The sequence below is a fragment of the Colossoma macropomum genome, unplaced genomic scaffold, assembly GCF_904425465.1.
Source record: "Colossoma macropomum unplaced genomic scaffold, Colossoma_macropomum, whole genome shotgun sequence".
Classification (NCBI taxonomy): domain Eukaryota; kingdom Metazoa; phylum Chordata; class Actinopteri; order Characiformes; family Serrasalmidae; genus Colossoma; species Colossoma macropomum.
In genome coordinates, this window is record NW_023494790.1 from 30,047,355 (window position 1) to 30,068,189 (window position 20,835).

General features: G+C 39.0%; 1 protein-coding gene across 1 annotated transcript; it reads left to right on the top strand.

Moving 5' to 3' along the window:
* Window positions 1-2,005: 2,005 nt before the first annotated feature.
* Window positions 2,006-18,272, top strand: pank1b (pantothenate kinase 1b). Its single transcript, XM_036573015.1, has 7 exons — window positions 2,006-2,609; window positions 8,052-8,404; window positions 12,235-12,488; window positions 15,689-15,865; window positions 15,963-16,086; window positions 17,879-18,004; window positions 18,165-18,272. Exons 1-7 carry the CDS (start codon window positions 2,348-2,350, stop codon window positions 18,222-18,224), a joined length of 1,356 nt encoding a protein of 451 aa, XP_036428908.1. The 5' UTR covers window positions 2,006-2,347; the 3' UTR covers window positions 18,225-18,272.
* Window positions 18,273-20,835: the final 2,563 nt, after the last annotated feature.

Below are 20,835 nucleotides of genomic sequence, written 5' to 3' on the forward strand. Positions count from 1 at the left end.
AGGGCCAACTGGGTGAAACAGCTGAGTAAAGCAGAACCTCCCGCATTTCACACCTTGGCTCTCAACCCTATATATTTTCCTCGATGAGGAACATCAGTTCTATATCTGTTCTTACTTCTCTCATATTCTGCTTTGTTTTAAAACAATGTGCATATTATTCACATATGTGCTCTTTTGTCTTTACTTTGACTCTCTGAATTTCTGCAGTTTGTACAGCAGCAGAATGAATTCTGCATCAAACAGAAGTATCTTAATTGTTCATGTCCAATCAAATTCTTCAGAACTCAGTGGATGGAGCTTCAGCTTGCAACAGGACAATGACACCAAACATACTGCTAAAACAATTAGAAAAGTAGAAAAGTGTTTTGTTCTGGACTTGAATTTCAGTGACACTACTGACACTTAAACCCCTCAAAACAAGCAGGATTTGAAACTGCATTACAGGCCTGGCAGAGCATTATTAGTGGAGATACCAGCGTCTGGTGAAGTCTGCGGATCACAGATTTTAGGGATTCATCAACTGCAAAGAATGCAAAAGTACTAGTGATGACAGCTTTATTTAAGATTATCCAAAGTGTCTAAAGAATTATGATTACTATATGGACTGTATGGTCACTTTTGTTTTGTCAGTGGTTAAAAACACGTGTTTTAGAAATAACAATGGCCCATATTAATCAAACTCCTCACAGTAAGAACGCTGATGTGGGGTCAGCTTATAGCTTTTATGTAACACTGAACAGACTTACATGAACTGATGAAACCTGATCTTAGTGTGTATACTTTGAAACTCTTGATAAATAAATATGGGCCAAGGTTTGAATATTAATTTGAAGTTATTTTAAACCACTCAAACACTTTTCTCTCAGACAGCACAGAGTGACTTGGAGACTTGTGTTGTCTCTTAAATGACTGCATAGATAGATGAAGATAAAGATAGATGAAATATTTGACTGTTATAGTTGAATGTTTTTACATTACATATATGGCACATTTAGACGTTGAAGTAAATGTAAAGATGTTTTTAGTATAGCTTCAAACAAGATGACGTCAGTTAACGAGTATCAGCAGGAAATCTACAGAAAGGACAAAAACCACAAAAATATGAGCAGAGATAAAAGAGTAAATGCTAATGTAGGATGAAATTAAATGAACTGACTGTTCACTGAAGATTTGTTATGTCTGTTTGTTTGTTTGATTTTTGGTTGGTTTTAAAGATGAATACTGTAGTCTGTTGGTTTAGATAAAGAATTTTGCCTATCTAAATATTTTCAATAATAATATTCAATAATATTTTATTTTAAGCAAATTTCAAAAGTGTTTTTTAGTATTTTTCCCTGTGGACATAGTAATGAGAAATGACAACACAATGATATAAATTTTGGATCACTGGACCACCGATAGTCAAGTAGCACCTAAAAACTGGTACAATATGTTATTAATGAGTTATCTGATTATTTATGGCATTTTCAATGGGTATCAAATAGTGAATTTAAATTAATTACGTTAATGAGTAAATTGACTAATTAACTCAGGATCTTGTTAGATCTCAGAGTATCTGTTTTAATAAAATAGCATATCATAAAGTCCTTGCTGGACAGGGCTACTCAGCTGATTGTCTTGTCGTTGTATAACTGGTAAAGTATGTCTTCTTCACCTCTCAGATGTGTGGCGTTTCAACGACACGTTCTATTTTTCCCCACCCGTATTCTGACAAGCCCCGCCCATTGCTCTACGATTGGCCTACAAGCAATCCGTCGGTCTGGGTAGCTTGGAGTTCTAGAACACTTTTCCGACAAGCCCCGCCTTCTTGCGCTGGGATTGGCTAACATGAGCAACAAACTACAAGTAAAATCCCGGCGTGAAAAGGAGGACCTTCTCGGAATACGGGTAGGAGTATGTCGGAAAACAGGTAGGAGTATGTTGGAAAACGGGTGGGTGTATGTCAGAATAGAGGTAGGAGTATGGACTACTAGCCAATCCCCGCGCAGGGGGCGGGGTTTATCGGAATATGGGTGGAAAAAACACACGAGCCTCGCTGTGTGGAGTGACGTCGTGAGCCGGGTATTTGACTCGGAAGCTACAACAGTGAGGCGAAAAAAGCGTGAGGAAAAGAAAAAAAATGACCGATAGTGACCTCAAATTCACGCTCTAGAAACGGTTTCTGACTCCATCTCTCCGTTAAGACCGCCTGTGAGCCTCCATATGTTCACCTCTTAGTGAAAAATACCGAGAATTGGGAGGCACCTTGGCCACAACGAAGGAGAAAAGACGGAATCGTTCACCGCCTCGGTCTTCTCAGCCGTTTCAGACCCGCCTCAGCTCGGCTCCCGCAATACCGTGTGAAATTATGGAAAACGCCAAGTCACCCGACCAAACGGGCACTCCTACACACTACACGAACGGGCTGCTGAACGGGTTTCATCCGTCAAACGGAGGAGCTGGTGGAGGAGGAGGAGGAGGCAGCGCCAGTGGCACTAACTGTAGTGGTGGCCATCATGGTATTGAAAATTTCCACCATCTTCACCGTCCTGATGTTCACAACAATGGCTCGCCTGCCAAACGCTGCAGACTCAGGAGACGGATGGACTCGGGGAAGAAGAACAGACCCCGTAAGTCCTTCAAACACAAAACACTCGTTCAGCCTCTGTTTTAGACTCAGCTAAGTCGCTTCTTCCTCGAACAAAGACGGCGCTGACATTGCGAAAAAATCATTTAACATATTTTGGACTGGCTCCTCGGAATGTGAAACGGTGGAATAAACAAATCTAATAAACGCTCTCACGGCATACACGGCTTTGCAGTGCATGCAGGCCTGTTTTGTTTTAGGGGACTTGATTAATTCAGGTAACGTTACTCTGAAACGGCGCCATAGTGTAAGATGACAGATGGACATTTTGTCTGTTCGTATCGAGATTAGGAGCAAACTGCAGTCAGGCCTCCCTAAAATTAACACCTTCAGTCATATAAAATATGCAGTGCTTTTCCAGTGTGTCCTTGAATTCCCACTGAAGGATTCATAATGTGTCTTTATCTCGAGAAGAGTCAACAGTTCCGGATGTGGGACCTTTAAAACTACATTTTATTATATTTATTTTAAGATCGTCTTGCTCCGTAGCTAAAAAGGAAGAGAAAAATCACTTAAAACATAAAACATACATGTTTCATGTTCGTGCTATGATCTTAACCTAGCTAACAGACTGTATTGTGCTCTGAAATAGTGCCGATGGTATTTTGTGTTGTGAAATCAGGTATCGCTCGTTGTGCTGATTTCATTGGACGACGCAGATTTTGTGGGCGTGGTCAAACGTGTCTCACATGATCAACATGACGTTCAACCAATGAGGGAAGGGCAGCCCTCTGAGGGGCGGGGCGGAGCGAATCTTCAACACTTAGAAGCGCAGAGTCTCTCATTGGGCTGCAGTCGAACCGAATTATATCGACTGAAACCGATGTTTAGCTTTGTGATATTAGGGCAAGTAATATTCTCACTAGTGTCGTAAGGATTTATCACACTCACGCGCTAAGACATGTAGTAAGGCGTGAAATACCAAAGAACTGTTTCGACAGCCTGGTACTTTTTGAGGTTTTAACAGTCCCTGGTATTAAATTGTGTGCAATCATTTGGCATATTAACCATGAATGCTGCCTTTGTACGTTCCTGCTTGTAATCCATACCTAGGAGGCTGTTCACTCAAAGCAACTGCATTTTTCTCCTACTTTGAGACTGTGCAGCAGTTCTTATCTTAGATCGGTGTGTGCCTGCATGTGTGGGTTCCAGTGACAGGTCTTTTGCTTGCCTGCTTTATTGTCACTCCTTGTGGCTGTGAAGTACTTTGCTCTCTCTCTCTCTCATGGCAAGGTGTAAATACACCTTTCACCTACATGTGCTCTTGCCAGTCATGCTGTCTCTGTTGGACTAAGCCTAAGGTTCTTCATCAAGTCAATGAAGCATTGTTTAAAGGGGTCTAAAGCTAGCAGATGCATTCTAAAGAAATACTGAAGGAGATAGCCCACAGCACAAGTAAGTACGGCGACAGCCTAGAGTGAACTTGAGCTAAACAGAACAGGGCTTTAATTCCTAGGCTCAATGACAGTGAGAGATCCCCGTCAGTCATTAATGCAATTATGTACAGGTGAGCCCCTCCAACAACAAATCATGTATTAACCATTACACATTTTTTGTTGGATTATCAGTTCTTTTGCTTTCTATTTTATTTTGCATTTACATTAAAAACATTACATGAAAAAATTACATTAAAAGCCAGACTATGCTTTATTTACATTTTAGTGACCCCTTTGTTTTGAATACGGAGCATCAAACAATGCCATACCATGCTTATGTGGTTTTTACAAAAAAATGTCACACATACAGTTTTCCGTTGCAAAGGCGTAATTATTACTCACGATAACATATTAGTTTATCCACTAACAGTGAAGTTCAGTTTCTCTCCAAAATGGCCTTCCCTTTTGATAATACTTTTACAGCACCAGCCTACACTGGTGTTGTAGATTTATGTAATATTTCCACTGCAACATGGAGAATGAGTTTCATCTCCTAAGATTATTTTATTTTATTAATCCTTTAGACACAAAGATTCTGGACTACATCTTGTGTTTTGGAGTGCTTACTTCATCTTGCCACTATTATAGCTACAAAGACAATTACACTACACTAGTAAGTAAGTAAGTAAAGTTTATTTATATAGCGCTTTTTACAACAGGTGTTGTCACAAAGCAGCTTTACAAGGAAATGAGCATTACAGAAAGAAATCCGGGTCCGAGCCCCCATGAGCAAGCCAGTGGCGACAGTGGCAAGGAAAAACTCCCTAAGAAACAGGAAGAAACCTTGAGAGGAACCAGGACTCAGAAGGGGAACCCATCCTCCTCTGGTCGACACCGGATAGTAAACATTGTTAGTATAAAGTATTATAGTACAAAAACAGGGTAAAGGTGAAGGAAACAATTAATTTGAATAGTTCAGTTCATGCTGCAGCAGCGGCAGCAGCATCAGCATCAGTGGGGTCAGGTTGTGGGGGTGAGGTTTGCACGGTGAGCAGTGGCACCCGATCAAGGCAGCAGAGGCAGCAGCATCAGCAGCAGGATGGGCAGCTGTTCAACTCGGCAAAGGAAAGAGAGGAAAAACACACAGTCAGTTCTACAATGGGTGATTGATTAATTTGAATTAGTTTGAATGATTGATTGGTTCAAGTGAATAATTTTGAATAGTTCATGCAGCAACAGCAGTAGTATCAGTGGGGTCAGGTTGTGAGGGGGAGGTTTGCACGGCGTTGTACAGCAGGAGGCTCAATGTTGGTAAGCCGGTCCAGAGGGCTGGCGAGCAGTGGCACCCGATCGAGGCAGAAAAGGCAGCAGCATCAGAACGCACAGGATGGGCAGCTGTTCAACTCGGCGAAGAAAAGAAAGGAAAACACACAGAGAGGAAAACACACAGAGTCAGTTCTGTAATGGGTGACCGATCACAAATTACAGTGTTAGCAGAGACTCTGGCAGGTATAGAACTAACAGGGAAAACTAATTACCAAAGGCTTGACTATACAAGTAAGTTTTTAGCTTAGACTTAAACACTGAGGCTGTGTCTGAGTCCCGAACATTAACAGGAAGACTATTCCAAAGCTGGGGGGCTTTGTATGAGAAGGCTCTCCCCCCTGACGTAACTTTATTAATTCTGGGTACTAAGAGTAAGCCAGCACCTTGTGATCTAAGTAGGCGTGATGGTTCATAGTGAGAGAGAAGTTCACTCAGGTACAGCGGGGCGAATCCGTTTAGTGCTTTATAAGTCAGCAAGAGAATTTTATAATCAATCCGAAATTTTACTGGCAACCAGTGTAAGGCTGATAAAACTGGGCTGATATGGTTGAACTTTCTGGTTCTTGTAAGAACTCTGGCTGCAGCGTTCTGGACCAACTGAAGCTTGTTAACGCTTTTGCTGGGACATCCAGCCAGCAGGGCATTACAGTAGTCTAGCCTAGAAGTAATAAATGCATGAACTAACTTTTCTGCATCCTGTAGAGATAATGCATTTCTCAATTTAGCAATATTGCGGAGATGCAGGAAGGCTGTTCTAGTAATATTAGTTATATGTGCGTCGAAGGACAGATCAGGGTCTATAATGACACCAAGGTTTTTTACAGATGAGCTTGATGCACCTAAGAAACTGTTAAGTTTAAGTGTAAAATTAGACAGTTTGTTTCTAGCTACTTTTGGACCAAGAAGCAGAACCTCTGTTTTATCTGAGTTTAGAAGGAGAAAGTTACTCGACATCCAGTCCTTTATGTCTTTTATACAGTCTTCAGTCTTGCTAAGTTTAATTCTATCGTCTGGGTCGCTTGCTAAATATGACTGAGTGTCATCGGCATAGCAGTGGAAGTTTATGCCGTGTTTACTGATAATGGTGCCTAGTGGTAGCATATATAATGTGAATAATACAGGTCCTAAAACAGAGCCTTGTGGAACACCATATTTTACTTTTGTGAGAACAGATGATTCACCGTTTATATTAACAGACTGATACTGATCAGTGAGGTAGGACCGGAACCAGGAAAGAGCTATTCCTGTTACCCCTACAAGGTTTTCTAGTCTGTCAAGTAAGATAGCGTGGTCTATTGTGTCAAATGCTGCACTAAAATCGAGGAGGACTAACAAGGACACATGATCAGAAAATAATAATAGATCATTTACAATTTTTACTAGTGCTGTTTCTGTACTATGATGTGGCCTAAAACCAGATTGAAATTTTATACTGTATTGAAACTATACTGTAGTACAGTGTTAATTTTTTAAGAATAAATTTGTGGGCTTAACCTTGTTAAAGGGAAATTCCACCAATTTCGAAAAAAAAAGTACTATCAGTGTCATTTATGTAAAGAAGTTTTATTCCGAGCAGTCTTGGAGTATCTCTGTTGGTCCATTCAGCACAAAATATTTCCACAACGTCAAGGAGAAGCTGCCTATGCTCGAATGATGTAGAAAAGTAAAAAAAAAAAAAACAGATACATGTTTTTCTTTGGATAGTGACAGTATTCTAGCCATTTTATTGTCGTTTCTCTGATGTAGGTTTTAGAGATATTAAATGCTTTGCACTTCTGACTTAGTAAATTTCAGAATTGCACACTAAAACACCTTGAATTACTCTGTTTATATGTTAACAATTGAATTATTTAAATATTTTCAAAAATACAGGGAATTCCTCTTTAACTTTCTCTGCCTGCTGAAGGCTCTACTGCTGTGTTCCATGGACTAAAGAGTGAAACGACCAGTACATGGGCAATACTTGTTGTGTAAGAGGATTATAATAGCTTTTAATCAACACATTTACTAACAAGGCACTTTTGACTCAGGAAACACTGACACGTCAAACACGGCTGCTCCCAGCATTTCATACTTATGATACTTTGATTTAAAAGCATCGACATGATGAACGCGGACCTTTTGGGGCAGACAATCTGTTTTTGTCCAAAGTGCTTTTCATATTGTCAGACTGTCTTCCTGGAAAGGTAGCGTCCATTACACCATCACAACAAAAGGTTTCATCTTTCAAAGGACATTAATATCAGGGGCTTCTTCCACTTTCATGAGTTATTGTCACTTATGTCTTTTGGGCATGTGAAGGAATGTTTAAGAGCTTGCACAGTTAACTGATTAAAACCTGATGATGCGATTAAAAATCGTTGATTCAAATTTACCTTCTTGGTGTAGTGGTAGTGCTTAATTGGCAGTTTGCAAGATGAGGGGTATTTTTACATTCTCTGCTCTCTCTTACAATAAGAAACAGAGCATGGGTGGATACATGCATTTTGCATTTTTCAACACATTATGTAATTTTTAAGACTGCAAAGGTCCTAGTTTATCTTTTTTCTTCAGAGTATTTTTGAAGGACTGTGCATGGTTTGCTATTTTTCATTTATTTATTTTTTAACAACTCAGATTATTCGATTAATCATCAGAATAGTTGGTGGATATCATATAGACTTTTTTTACTCTTGATAAAATAGGGGGAAAATACATGTTTCTAATGGCCATTTGTTTTGCAGCCTTCCCTTGGTTTGGCATGGATATTGGAGGCACTCTGGTGAAGCTAGTCTATTTTGAGCCAAAAGACATCACGGCCGAGGAGGAGCAGGAGGAGGTGGAGAGCCTGAAAAGCATTCGCCGTTACCTTACTTCCAATGTAGCCTATGGCAACACGGGCATCCGAGATGTGCACCTGGAGCTAAAGAACCTCACAATGTGTGGCCGCAAGGGCAACCTGCACTTCATCCGCTTCCCCACGCATGACATGCATAGCTTCATTCAGATGGGCCGTGACAAGAACTTCTCCAGCCTGCACACCACACTCTGTGCCACTGGAGGGGGAGCGTACAAGTTTGAGGAAGACTTCAGGACGGTGAGCAGTAGGATGTTACAGGAGGATGTTCTAGCACAGTGGTCCATATTACTTTTTTTATGTTTTATTTATTTTATTTTTTTATAACAGGCCCAGGCTCAACCTCTTTTATCATCCATAGTTAATATTGACTTTAGTGGCATATAATCTGTTTGTAGTGCAATTTGTTATAAGCGTATGAGTGGACAAAATTAAGATTCAAAAGAATTTGCATACTAGTGGACCACTGTTTTAGTTGATGTTTAGTTTTTCACCAGTTATATGTGATGATATGTTTTCATAATTTGAAAATAAATAACACAAGATCCACAAAAATAAAACAAGATTTACAAATATACAGTGTGTTATTCTCAAAAGAAAATTAGATCCACAAATGCATAATTTGAAATGCACAAACTTTTTATATCTTACAAATAACTAATCACTTCACGAATGTTTTGAGGACTTACAAACACGCTCAAGCCCTACAGAGCAGCAGGGACGGAGTATTCACACAGCTCCAGGGCAAGTGGGATTGCAGTGGACGAGTTTTTCAGGTAAGTTTAGATAACTGTATGTTCTTGGGAAGCTAAATCCACGGACTATTAAAACATAACTAAAAATAATAGAGAATTTCTTAGAGAGTTAATGAGGAACGAACATGATAGAGCTTTCTTCATTTCCTTTTACTGTGCAGACAGATGTATAGCTAAGTTGGCTAGCTAGTTAGCTAACTTTAGCTTCATGTTGACTAAGCTCGTCATATTTTCCTTTTCCTATATGTCATTTTCTCAGTGTATTTTGCACACAGGGTCACTCTTTCCAACTTGCTCATTGGCAGTCACCAGTCATTAACGTTAGCTAACTAGCTACCTAGAGCTCTGTGGAAGCAAGACAACCGATCAGTGATAAGTGATCACATTTACATTAGACACCGGTAATATGATTAATAAAACAAAGTGATTTTTTTTTTAAATTATTATTATTTGTACTGTTCCATTAGTTTTGGAGAGGAACCTGTAAGGTAACTTTTTACAGCCTGCTGTGTTTAATGTTAATCTGCACAAATGTTTACTACCTGACACTAACCTAGTTGCAACTTTAACTACTTAATTTAAAGCTAGGTTATTTGTAATCTTAGTAATAACTTGTCTCCATCTTTGGCTAATGTTGTGGTTTGTCAAGCTGAGTGTAGCACCTTTCAGCCACCTACCTTCAGTATCATAATGGCACTAGCCTAGTTTATGGACATGCTTTAAAATCATTGTTTCTATAGGGCCCTTCAGCTGAGGTAGAAAACGCTGTTCTTACACTTTCTGTCGAAACAAGCCTGATATGTTTATCTTTGAATATTGATTGCTACTTAAGGATTGTAAGGTAGTTCAGAACTAAAGAGTAAAAAAGCAGAGAGTTCTACATACCAAGAAAACAGCACCACAGCACTATTGACTATTTTAGTGATCAAGAAAATTTAATTTGATCAAGAAAAATCACAAGTAAAATCTAAGTATTTACAGTACTAGCACTAGATGTCTGCCAAACCGTCACAATCTCAGAATTTAAAAAATGTTAAAAGCTATAAATATATGTTAAACTTTCTATTGAGACATAAAAATTGAGTTTCTCTCAAGATACATGTAGATGTACAAAATTCACAAATATCATAGAAAGACCCAGAGCAGCAAATCTAAATCCTGCTCTTGGCGGCCCACAGCACTGCACAGTTTCAGCACCCCTGATGCAGCTCTTGAAGTGCTTCATAATCAGTTGGAAAGCTGGATCAGGTGTATTAAGTCAAGGAATACATGAAACCATGCAAAGCTGTGGGTCGTAAGAAACAAGGTTAAGAAAAACTGCTTTGCAGTATTACCATGCTATCTGTTTGACCCTGTGGTGTATGTAATCACAGGTAAGATTAACTACCTTTAACATCAGCAAGGATGGGCAACTCTGGTGGAGAACCTTTGTCTAGCACAGCTTTGTGATGGCCCTGTCCATACCCCCTGGTTCAGCTCATCCATTAATTACCAGGTTCAGTGTTGTTTGAGCAAAGAAATCACCAGACTGTGCTGTACTGTGGCACTCCAGGGCCAGAGTTGTCTTAAAATACACCATCAGTTGCTGGAGTGCAGCTACTTTTATGGCCCATTTTACTTAGTGTTTGTGTGCATAAGTCGGTAACTTCAATGTAGGTAGAAGCATAAATATTGACGTACTGACATACGTAAATGCTTTACTGATTGACTTGATATGACAACTGTAAAACCTTTGTCATAGAATTATGGACTGTGCTACTGTGACTGTTAAGAGACAAAAATTAGTGGCCATTTGCCAAAATATCGGCATCACGCATCACTTCTATTTGATATGTACATGTGCAATATACTGTCGCTTTACTACTAGCAGGCAGTCTATTTACCTATAGATCTCAAGTTGAGTCTTATGAATCTAAAAAAAGCTTTTAAAACAGGAAATGTCCACATGCACGCATCAACTTAAAGCAGAAAAACGGTGGTTAACTTTCAGCCCAAACAAGTCCAGTTAGAGAAAGCCAGAGAGTTGCAGCAAGCCTTTAATAGATAGTAAAGGGTTTTTTTCCACACCATAACCAAATAAGAGTACAACAATTTCCAACAAATTTACCGTTATCAACATTGCATACAAAAGCTCAATACACGTGTAGGTGAAATATCTGTGTTGTAGACATCATGACTGCTTCCTATCAACATCACTGTAAAGAAATCTGAGCTGACAAGTTTCTCTACAATAAACCATTTCACACCAAACCACTCTGAATGACTTTGTTTACATCTCAACCATTTAACACAGCAGTGTGTAACACCAAGCTGTACCTAGTCTTCACATGCAGTCATCTAAGTTACTCTATTGGTTCATCTCGAAAACTAATGGAATAATAGAAATAAAAAAAATCAAGAAGTTTATTCTCTTTGATTTATGAATCATATTCTTGGTGTCTATATAAATGTGATCACTTATCACTGATTGGTTGTCTTGCTTCCACAGAGCTCTAGGTAGCTAGTTAGCGAACATTAAGGACTGGTGGTTGCTAATGAGCAAGTTGAAAAGAACTCTGTGTGCAAAATACACTGAAAAACTACATATTTTTCTTTGCCAATATTAAGAACTTAGACAGCATGAAGCTAAATTAGTTATACATTTGTCTGTGTAGTAAAAGCAAATGAAGAAAGCTGTATCGTGTTTGTAACTCATTAACACTCCAATAAATTCTCTATTCTTTTTAGTTTTGTTTTAATAGTATATGGTTTTAACTTCCCAAGCACAAGCAGTTCTCCAGACTTACCTGGAAAACTCGCCCACTGCGAACCCACCTGCCCTGGAGCTGTGCAAATACTCCGTCCCTGCTGCTCTGTAAGGCACAAACTTGCAGTGATTGATTGGGGTAATGTGGGCATTACTGAAAGACTTGTCTTATGTTCTGATTGGCTGGAGATTACTTCTTGTATTATGTATTTGTGGATCTAATTTTCTTGTGAATTACATACTATTTATCTGTAAATTTTTATCTTTGTGGCTCTTGTTATTTATTTTTATTTTCAATTATGAAACAGATATCACCCAATACAGTTCTTTCAGCAGTTTCTTACTTCACTGTGTGATGCCTTTAATATGAAGATCCATATGGTTGTACATTTTCCTGTTCTGAGTATTATTGGACAAACATTCCCAAAACATCACTAAGTTGGTTCTCAAAAATCAACAAGATGCTAAGCTAGTTTGATCTATGAGCAGAGACAGTGTAGTGTCTTGTGGAGGGGCTTCACATTGCCTTTCTTGCTTGTGCTGCTCTCACTGGCTGTGTTCCATTGCAGGTGGCTAATCTGGAGCTGCAGAAGTTGGACGAGCTGGACTGTCTGATTCAGGGTCTGCTGTATGTTGACTCGGTTGGCTTCAATGGCCACCCAGAGTGCTACTTTTTCCAAAATCCCTCTGACCCTGAAAACTGTGTCAAGCAGCCATGTTGCCTTGACAACCCTTTTCCCATGTTGCTGGTAAACATTGGCTCAGGAGTGAGCATCCTGGCAGTCTACTCTAAAGACGATTACAAACGTGTCACAGGCACCAGGTAAATAATGTCTGTATGTGTCAATAAAATTACTCCAGTGAGCTCTCACCTAATCAGTGTGGGACCTCAGGACTCATGATGTGGTATATATATATGTGTGTGTATATATATATATATATATATATATATATATATATATATATATATATATATATATATATATCGAAACATTATTCTTGTGTTCTTTCCAGTTGTGAGTCCAAAGAGAGTACAAATACTTGCATTGCCAGCAGGGAGTAGAGACCAGAAAATGAGCTGTACTGATCATTAAAAGTGAGAGAACTTAGAAATTAGAGATCTGATACGCAGTGTCTGTATGGGGCCAATACAAGCAAAAAATGCTGATCTCACAGGACCCCCACACAGCAGGCATTATTTGGGTGGTAGACCGTTCTCAGCACCACAGTGATGCTGACATGGTGGTGGTGTGTTGGTGTGTGTTGCACTGGTATGAGTGGATCAGACACAGCAGTGCAGCTGCGTTAGACACATCTACCTTGTTAGCCCACATTGTAGATGTAAAGTCAGAGACAGTAGCTTATTTGTTGCTGTACAGTTTGTGTTGGTCATCCTCTAGTTCTTCATCTGTGGGCACAGGATGGATATTTCTAGTTGGTGGACTATTCTCAGCCCAGCAGTGACACTAAGATGTTTAAAAATTCACGCAGCACTGCTGTGTAAGCAAAAATTCAAGTGTCTCTTTAAATAACTTGAATCAAATAAAGAGCCACATTGAAAAGAATAGGAAGCTGGCCATATAGCCCAATAAGTATTGCATAATTACGCTCTGAAAATTTGGTATACGTGTATCTTGGCCACTTACTGATCATGTTGGAGCAAAGATCTGCCGATTCTGATTCTGAATCCCTAAATTCCAGATTAGCTTCTGAAACCAAACAAGACCAAAGCTTCTTAGAGCTGATTAGTTGTTGGTGAAAGCTGTCAAACAAAAGAAAGCCTTTTAAAATATTCAGAAGAAATGCAAATCAGCATCGTTTTTTCTGTAGTAGACTATGTAGTTTTTTAGCAGTGTGAACAAGTGAACAGCAGTATGTGGACAAACATACTGGGACACACCTTTTAATCATTGTATTCAGGTGTTGCATTCAGTCCCATTGCCACAGGTGTATGAAATCAAACACCTAGCCATGCAGTCTGCCTTTACAAACATTTGTGAAAGAATGGGTCATTCTAAGGAGCTCATTTTGAATTTGAGCATGGTACTTGGATGCCACCGTTACGTCAGGTCAGTTCAGGAAATTTCTTCCCTTCTAGATATTCCACGAGCAGCTGTGATTGGTATTACTAAAAAACAGTGGAAGCGGAGCATAGTGCACCAACGCTCTGCTGACTCAATAACTGCAGAGTTCCAAACCTCATCTGGCATTAACATAAGCACAAAAATTGGGTTTCCATGGCTGAGCAGCTGTATGCAAGCCTTATGTCACCAAGCACAACGCCAGTTGCCGGTTGGAGTGGCGTAAAGCACACCTTCATTGGACTCTGGAGCAGTGGAAATGTATTCTGTGGAGTGATGAATCACACTTCTCTATCTGGCAGTCTAATGGATAAGTCTGGGTTTGGCAAAGGCCAGGAGAACATTACCTGCCTGACTGCATTGTGCCAGCTCTAAAGTTTGGTGGAGGAGGGATCGTGCTTTGGGGGTGTTTTCAGGGGTTGGCATAGACCCCTTAGTTTCAGTAAAGGGAAATTTTAATGCTTCAGCATACCAAGACATTTTGGACAATTCTATGCTTCCAACTTGGTGGAAACAGCTGGGAAAGGCCCTTCTCTGTTCCAGCATGACTGTGCCCCAGTGCACAAAGCAAGGTCCATAAAGGCATGGTTGGGTGAGTTTGGTGTGGAAGATCTTGATTGGCCCGCACAGAGCCCTGACCTCAACCCCATCAAACCCCTTTGGGATGAGCTAGAATGAAAATTGCTAGCCAGGCCCTCTTGTCAAACATTAGTATCTTATCCCACAGATGCTGTTCTGGATGAATGGCAAAAATACCCACAGACACACTCCAAAAACTTGTAGACAGCTTCCCAGAAGAATGGAAGCTGTTATACTTGCGATGATCTCATTCTAAATCCATCATAAAAGCTCCTGTAGGTCTAATGTGTAGGTGTCCCAGTACTTTTGTCCATATCGTCTACTTTTAGATGGCTATCTTAAGAGAAATGCTTCAGTTTGTCAGATCTGTTCTGTCAGTTCTGAAGGTTTTGGCATCAAAATATCTGTATCAGTGAAGTGGTATTGCACAATCTGCAGTTGAAATAGCCATGTAGCAAAATAAAACATTCCTGCAAATGTTAATATACAGTTACTTTACATTTGATTAACTTAAAAGTAGTCAAAGTAGTAATTTTGTCATGTGCAAAAGTTTGGACACCCTGCTTAGTCAGTTTGTCTGTTCTTGTTTTAGTGTGATATTCCTGGGCCGTTTTGCATGAGCAACGGTTATAAGATTTACCCACAGATTATTAATAGTGTTCAGGTCAGCGGACTGTGAGGCTAATACAAAAGTTTTTTTTGCGTTTGTTGTAGAAGCCAGTCTCTTTTCAGCTTCACTTTCTTAACTGACTTTGTCACATTTGCTTTCAGAATTTGCTCATATTTAGCATGATCTGTTCTTCCATCTACTCATGCAATATTTCTTGTGCCACTGGCTGCCACAAAGCATAATGGATCCACTCCTATGCTTAACATTTGATAACAATCCTTAGCCAGCTGCCTAGAGGAGCCCATTGTTGTTGAGTGTTGGCACAAAGTTTGAAAAGTTTTCTATGTTCTGGAGCTGTCATCAGCTGACAGTTCCTAATTACAGTGCTTGACCTGCTGAAACCAGTCCTAATGAGTCATTTAAGGCCTAACAAGTTCATTACGTTCTTAGACTTTACAACTGAAAGGGTGTCCAAACTTTTGCCACAATTCTGTTTTATTTTTTTCTGTTTTTAAGTTAATCAAATATAAAGTAACTGTACATCACTGTTTATCACTATTTGCAGAAAAAGTTTTTTGATAGTTTGCTGCGGAGGTCGTATTTGTTTCTTGCCACTTGAAAAAGACTTCTGTCGTGTGTGTGTGTGTGTAATATGATTTTGAAAAAGCACAAAATACTCTCAGTGCTGTGTCTGTAAAATATGTACCTATTCTCGTGTTTGTTTGTTTTTTTCCTCCATTTTGTTTTATCCAGTTTGGGAGGGGGCACTTTTCTTGGCCTGTGCTGCTTGCTGACTGGCTGTGAGACGTTTGAGGAGGCCCTAGAGATGGCAGCAAAGGGTGACAGCACTAACGTTGACAAGCTGGTAAAGGACATTTATGGTGGAGATTACGAGCGCTTTGGCCTTCAAGGATCTGCTGTGGCATCCAGGTACTAGACAATTTCATTTAAAATTTTTTTTTAAAGATTCAGTGTTTCTGTACAGAAGCACTTAAAAGTTTTTTTGTTTGTTTTTTTGGTCACTTAGTTTTGGTCATATGATGAGCAAGGACAGACGTGATAGCATCAGCAAAGAGGACTTAGCCAGAGCTACTCTTGTCACGATCACAAACAACATTGGTTCCATTGCCCGTATGTGTGCTGTGAATGAGGTTTGTCACATTTAATTTTTCATTCATAGTTTAACATCAATGCAGTGAAACTTTAAAGGAGTTTAGGTATTGTCATTTTATACATTGTGTTCATTAACATACTATTTGTGAGATCATAATGTTGATTAGTATCTATTATTTGATACATGATTCTATGTGGCTCTAAATGCAAATCAAATATGAGTGCTCCTAAGTCCTAACAACACTGATTTACCAGTAGAGACACCAAAAGAAGATGCCACTGCTGCTGGAAATACATTTGTGTGCTTTCAGCTTCTTTACAGTGTTGCCTTGTGGCCTGGAGATCAAGCAGCATTGTACAGGGCTATCAAAGCACACAGAACAACGACATGAGCCACAACAATATTGTTAATGATTCTGATCCTTACGTTTGTTTTGCTGTTATATTGTGTATGTTTAACTAATAGTTATAAGACTTGAATTAAACATGGTGGTGTAGCTCTAAGGAACAAAAGGCCAGTAAAATTATGTGGTCAGATTCTCAAATTATTTACAAAATAATTAAAAATACAGAAACAGTATAGAAAAAATGTAATGCTCAAAGTAATCTGAAGTAACATAAAATCTGCAGTGAGTGTTATATACAGTTACATTTTGAATATTTAAGCGTACAGTTATAAGATACAATATGTTATAGTGATTACAGAACAAAGACATGGAAGGGGTCTTTAGGATGTTTATAGCCTGGGATTTACAGAAGTTACGTGCATTGAGATGTATGCATTGAAGATGACCTCCACTTATGACCTACCAATAGAGATGGCATGATACTAGGGTTGGGCAATAAGAAAATATTTATAATCATTGCGATAAATTGTGTTAAAGCATGTCACAACATGCTTTTCTGAGTGTATTGAGGGATATTATCAGTAAACTCCATTAGCATGATAGCATAACTTTAATAGTATAATTAGTCCTGTTTAAGTGGAATTCACAGTGCAATATGTGAAATGCTTAATTTTATTTGTAGGTCTTGATAGTTTTATGTTTGACTCCACTGGTCCTTTTTTGTCTGTTTCAACTTGCCTGATGTCGGAAAAAATAAAATCTGTGTCATACCCTGAAATTCCAAGTATCATGATGTTGTATTTGTACCATATCGTCCACCTTTACATGATACCACCTTTTTTTTTGTCTGATAGCAGTTTTGACTCTGACCTTAAGGATCAACCAATATCAGGACAGATCCAGTGTATTTTTTTTTTAAACTACTCAATTTTAAAATTAGCTATTTTAAATTATAGCAATTCATTTAATAATTCTAAATAAACATCTAAAAGTAGGCTATTGTGCTGAAACCTCTCAAACACTCTACTAGCCCTCAGGAAGAAATATACAGCTAAGAGCATCATCCTACACAATGAGAACGTGTGCTGTTTCAGGCTAGATTTGTTACAGGATTGGATTGAATTCATGTTTGTTAGTTTGTTTGTTTGTTTTGTTTTTTCAATATCCAGTGCAGTGTTTTCTGATATCTACATGATAACAATAACCGGTATAGGATTGGTGCCATCTTTACCTGCAGTGCACCTATAATTATCATACAATTTATTGTACTACTTATGAAGTATATCATTGACCAGAGCTGCGTTGGCCTCCAACGCTGCAATGCAGATACTCACAGCTAGGTGGCAGCCAAAACTTTACCTTTCTGGCTGTGTTTCCCAGAGTCACTGTGGTAATCATAAGCATGTGTAGTAGAGTTTATCTCTGTCTCTTTTGTGTAAATAGACTCCTACAACTATCAAATGTTATTTCTTTTTGTTTTCAGAGAATTGAAAGGGTTGTATTTGTTGGGAATTTCCTGCGAATAAACACAGTGTCGACAAAGCTGCTAGCATATGCCATGGACTTTTGGTCAAAAGGACAACTGAAAGCCCTGTTTTTGGAACATGAAGTAAGTGATTTTATTCAGTACGCTGAACGTCATATTTACCATGAAACATGAATCTAACAGTGCCTTTAGTTGACCTACATTTCGCACGATGGTTAAGTGTGGTGTGTGCATGTATGACAAACAATAATCTCACTGATCTGGGCCATCCTGTTGTGTGCAGGGTTATTTTGGGGCTGTTGGTGCCTTCCTAGAGCTACTGAGGATGACTGAAGACCTCTGAGGACCTCAAAAAAAACAACAACAACAACAACAAAAATACTTTCCAGAACCAGAAGCTGCTGTAAGATGTCAGGAAAGCCTCCTCCCATAACAAGGAAAAGCCATTTGGATAATGTTTAAGATATTTAAGACGATGCCTGTATTCTCCTTCCCTGTTTTTAAGCTTATTGCAAGCTTAATCCTGATATGTGAATGGGATTTGGAGGTGAGTGTTATGTATTTACCACTAAGGAGGAAGCCTCTCATGGTACAGTCTACTGTAAAGAAAAATGAAGATGCTTGTATTAGTAGACTGTGCCGTACAAGCCAAAATTGACTAATTTTGTTTTAAACTAATGTTGAACACTTCCACAAATCACTTTGTGTTGTTTGTTTTAAACCATCGACCTAGAACATGGCTTTGACCCAAGCCTTTGCAGAGTAATGGCCTGTTCTACAGTGCATAAATATTCAGTGAGAATTTCACTAAATTATTTAGTTTTTAAATGTCTAATAAGTAACATTTTCTGTTGAAATTTGACAAAATACATGACGTCAGTGGTAATGGCAAGGGCAAAACTGGAGGTAATTCCAGTTCAGATGGTGTAGAAAACCAAGTGATCAACAATTTGACAAGCAGTTAATCTCTAATATGCAGTATACAACGAGGCATGTGATTCCAAGACGCTAACTTGTGAGCATTACTGTGCATACTTTAGTATGCTAAGCACTGTGGTCCAGCAGTGGTGATCATGAGAGACCTAGGTTTGATCACCTGGTCAGAGGACCGGTGAAATTTAAATATATTACTTATTGGACTTTTAAATTGACTTTCTGCATCATCAATCTGATAGTAAATGGCCTTCATATTTTAAGATTTTGCAGTATTAGCCAGTTTGATAGAGCCCTTTTTAACCATCTGCCAAATGCTGATCTGTTAACACAGCCTTTTAAACTATGGAGACAGTTCTGGGGACCAAGCTTTGTGTTTGCTGATCAACGGCTTATCGATTTGTTAGGTTAGTAGTTCAGTGCTGAATGATTTCTGATCAGAAAAAAATATGATATGCATCAGCTCTGATATTATCCCATATTTCACTGAATGACTACTTCACTCACACAACTAGTTTATTTTTACCCTTGAGATGTACTTACACTGTAATAGAGGTTGTTGTTTTTTATTTGTTTCTATTTAATCCATATTTTGCAGATTGTGTCATTTTATTGATTGTCCTGTTTGTGGCATTATATGATGGTATCAGTTTCACTTGAAACTACTAATCGAGCCTGTAAACGTTTCTCCTGCCTTTCCTCCTGCCTTTTCAACAAATGCCTTCATTATCATCTCTCTATGTCTTGTATGTTTCTCTCAGAGGCCCAGCATCACGTATCGTTGACATTAACATGTATCTTTAATTTGCCTTCCTCAAAGCTGTGTATAATAATGAAAGTAGTCTGAGTAGTTGTAGTAGTCTGCTTGGCAAGACACTTTAAAGGAATACTCCAGTATTGTTACCTGATCTCTGTCTGCTTTACCTGTAGCATTCGGTCAGTAACCTTGAACACTTATTTCCCTGTGCTTGACTAAGGATCAGAATTGACTCTAAACGTGCTTAGAATGGAAGCCAGTTCACAGTGGTTTCTATTGAAAGTGTTTTTGAAAAAAAAGTTTTCTGTTGTTTTATAAGTGCAGGGTACTGTCCATGGTAATCGACTGCATGCTACAGATGAATCAGAAAGAGGTTAGGTTGAAAAATATTGGAGTATTCCTTTAATGTGGCTATATATTACATGTATATGACAATGAAGGGATGAAGTAGGTGAGAGATAGAGGATGACTTATAACTAAGGGAGATAGCTGAGGTTTCTGGTGACATGCCAAACATGCTGGATTCCAAAAATCCAGAAGATCTGGAATTTCCACTCACTACAAGCTGTATATAGGTTAAGAACCCAGCGTTCTTCTTTAAAAAAGTCTATTGTTTGCTGTTTTCCCCCCAAGCTTTGTGGGTGTACCTGAATTAGGCTGCAGCAGCAGGCTGGGGCAGCACTTTAAAACGCTATGTATGCAGAGTATAAACTGTGTTACTAGTCTGTGCTTTGTCCATGTCTTGATTTGCTTTGCAGTATTCCAGACATATGGAGCAGATGTTTAAATGATATTGAAAATAAAAAGACATACATTTCTGTGCATAAAGTCAAAATATCCTAGCATCAAAACAAATTCCATTTCAAAATGCTCAGAGTTTCCTGTGTCCTCCGCTTGCATCATCACCAAACATCCATCCATCCATCCATTATCTAAACCGCTTATCCTTCTGGGTCGCGGTGGGGTGCTGGAGCCTATCCCAGCTGTCACTGGGCCGTGCTGCCCCCAGCACCAAACATCAGCCACATATTTAAGTTGTATTTCTAATTTAAGTCATCACTGTTATGGAACATAAGCTTGTATTTCCGAAGGGGTAACTTTGTAGGAGAAGGAAAAGTTGCTAACACTTTGTTGGAGCCTGACGTAATATTGACATAAACATGCCATAAACATGTCATGGAAAATGTCATACACTGTTATGAGTGGTCATGACAGGTTAGCGTGTTACTATAACCAGTACATCTCATGACATGTCAAAATGTTA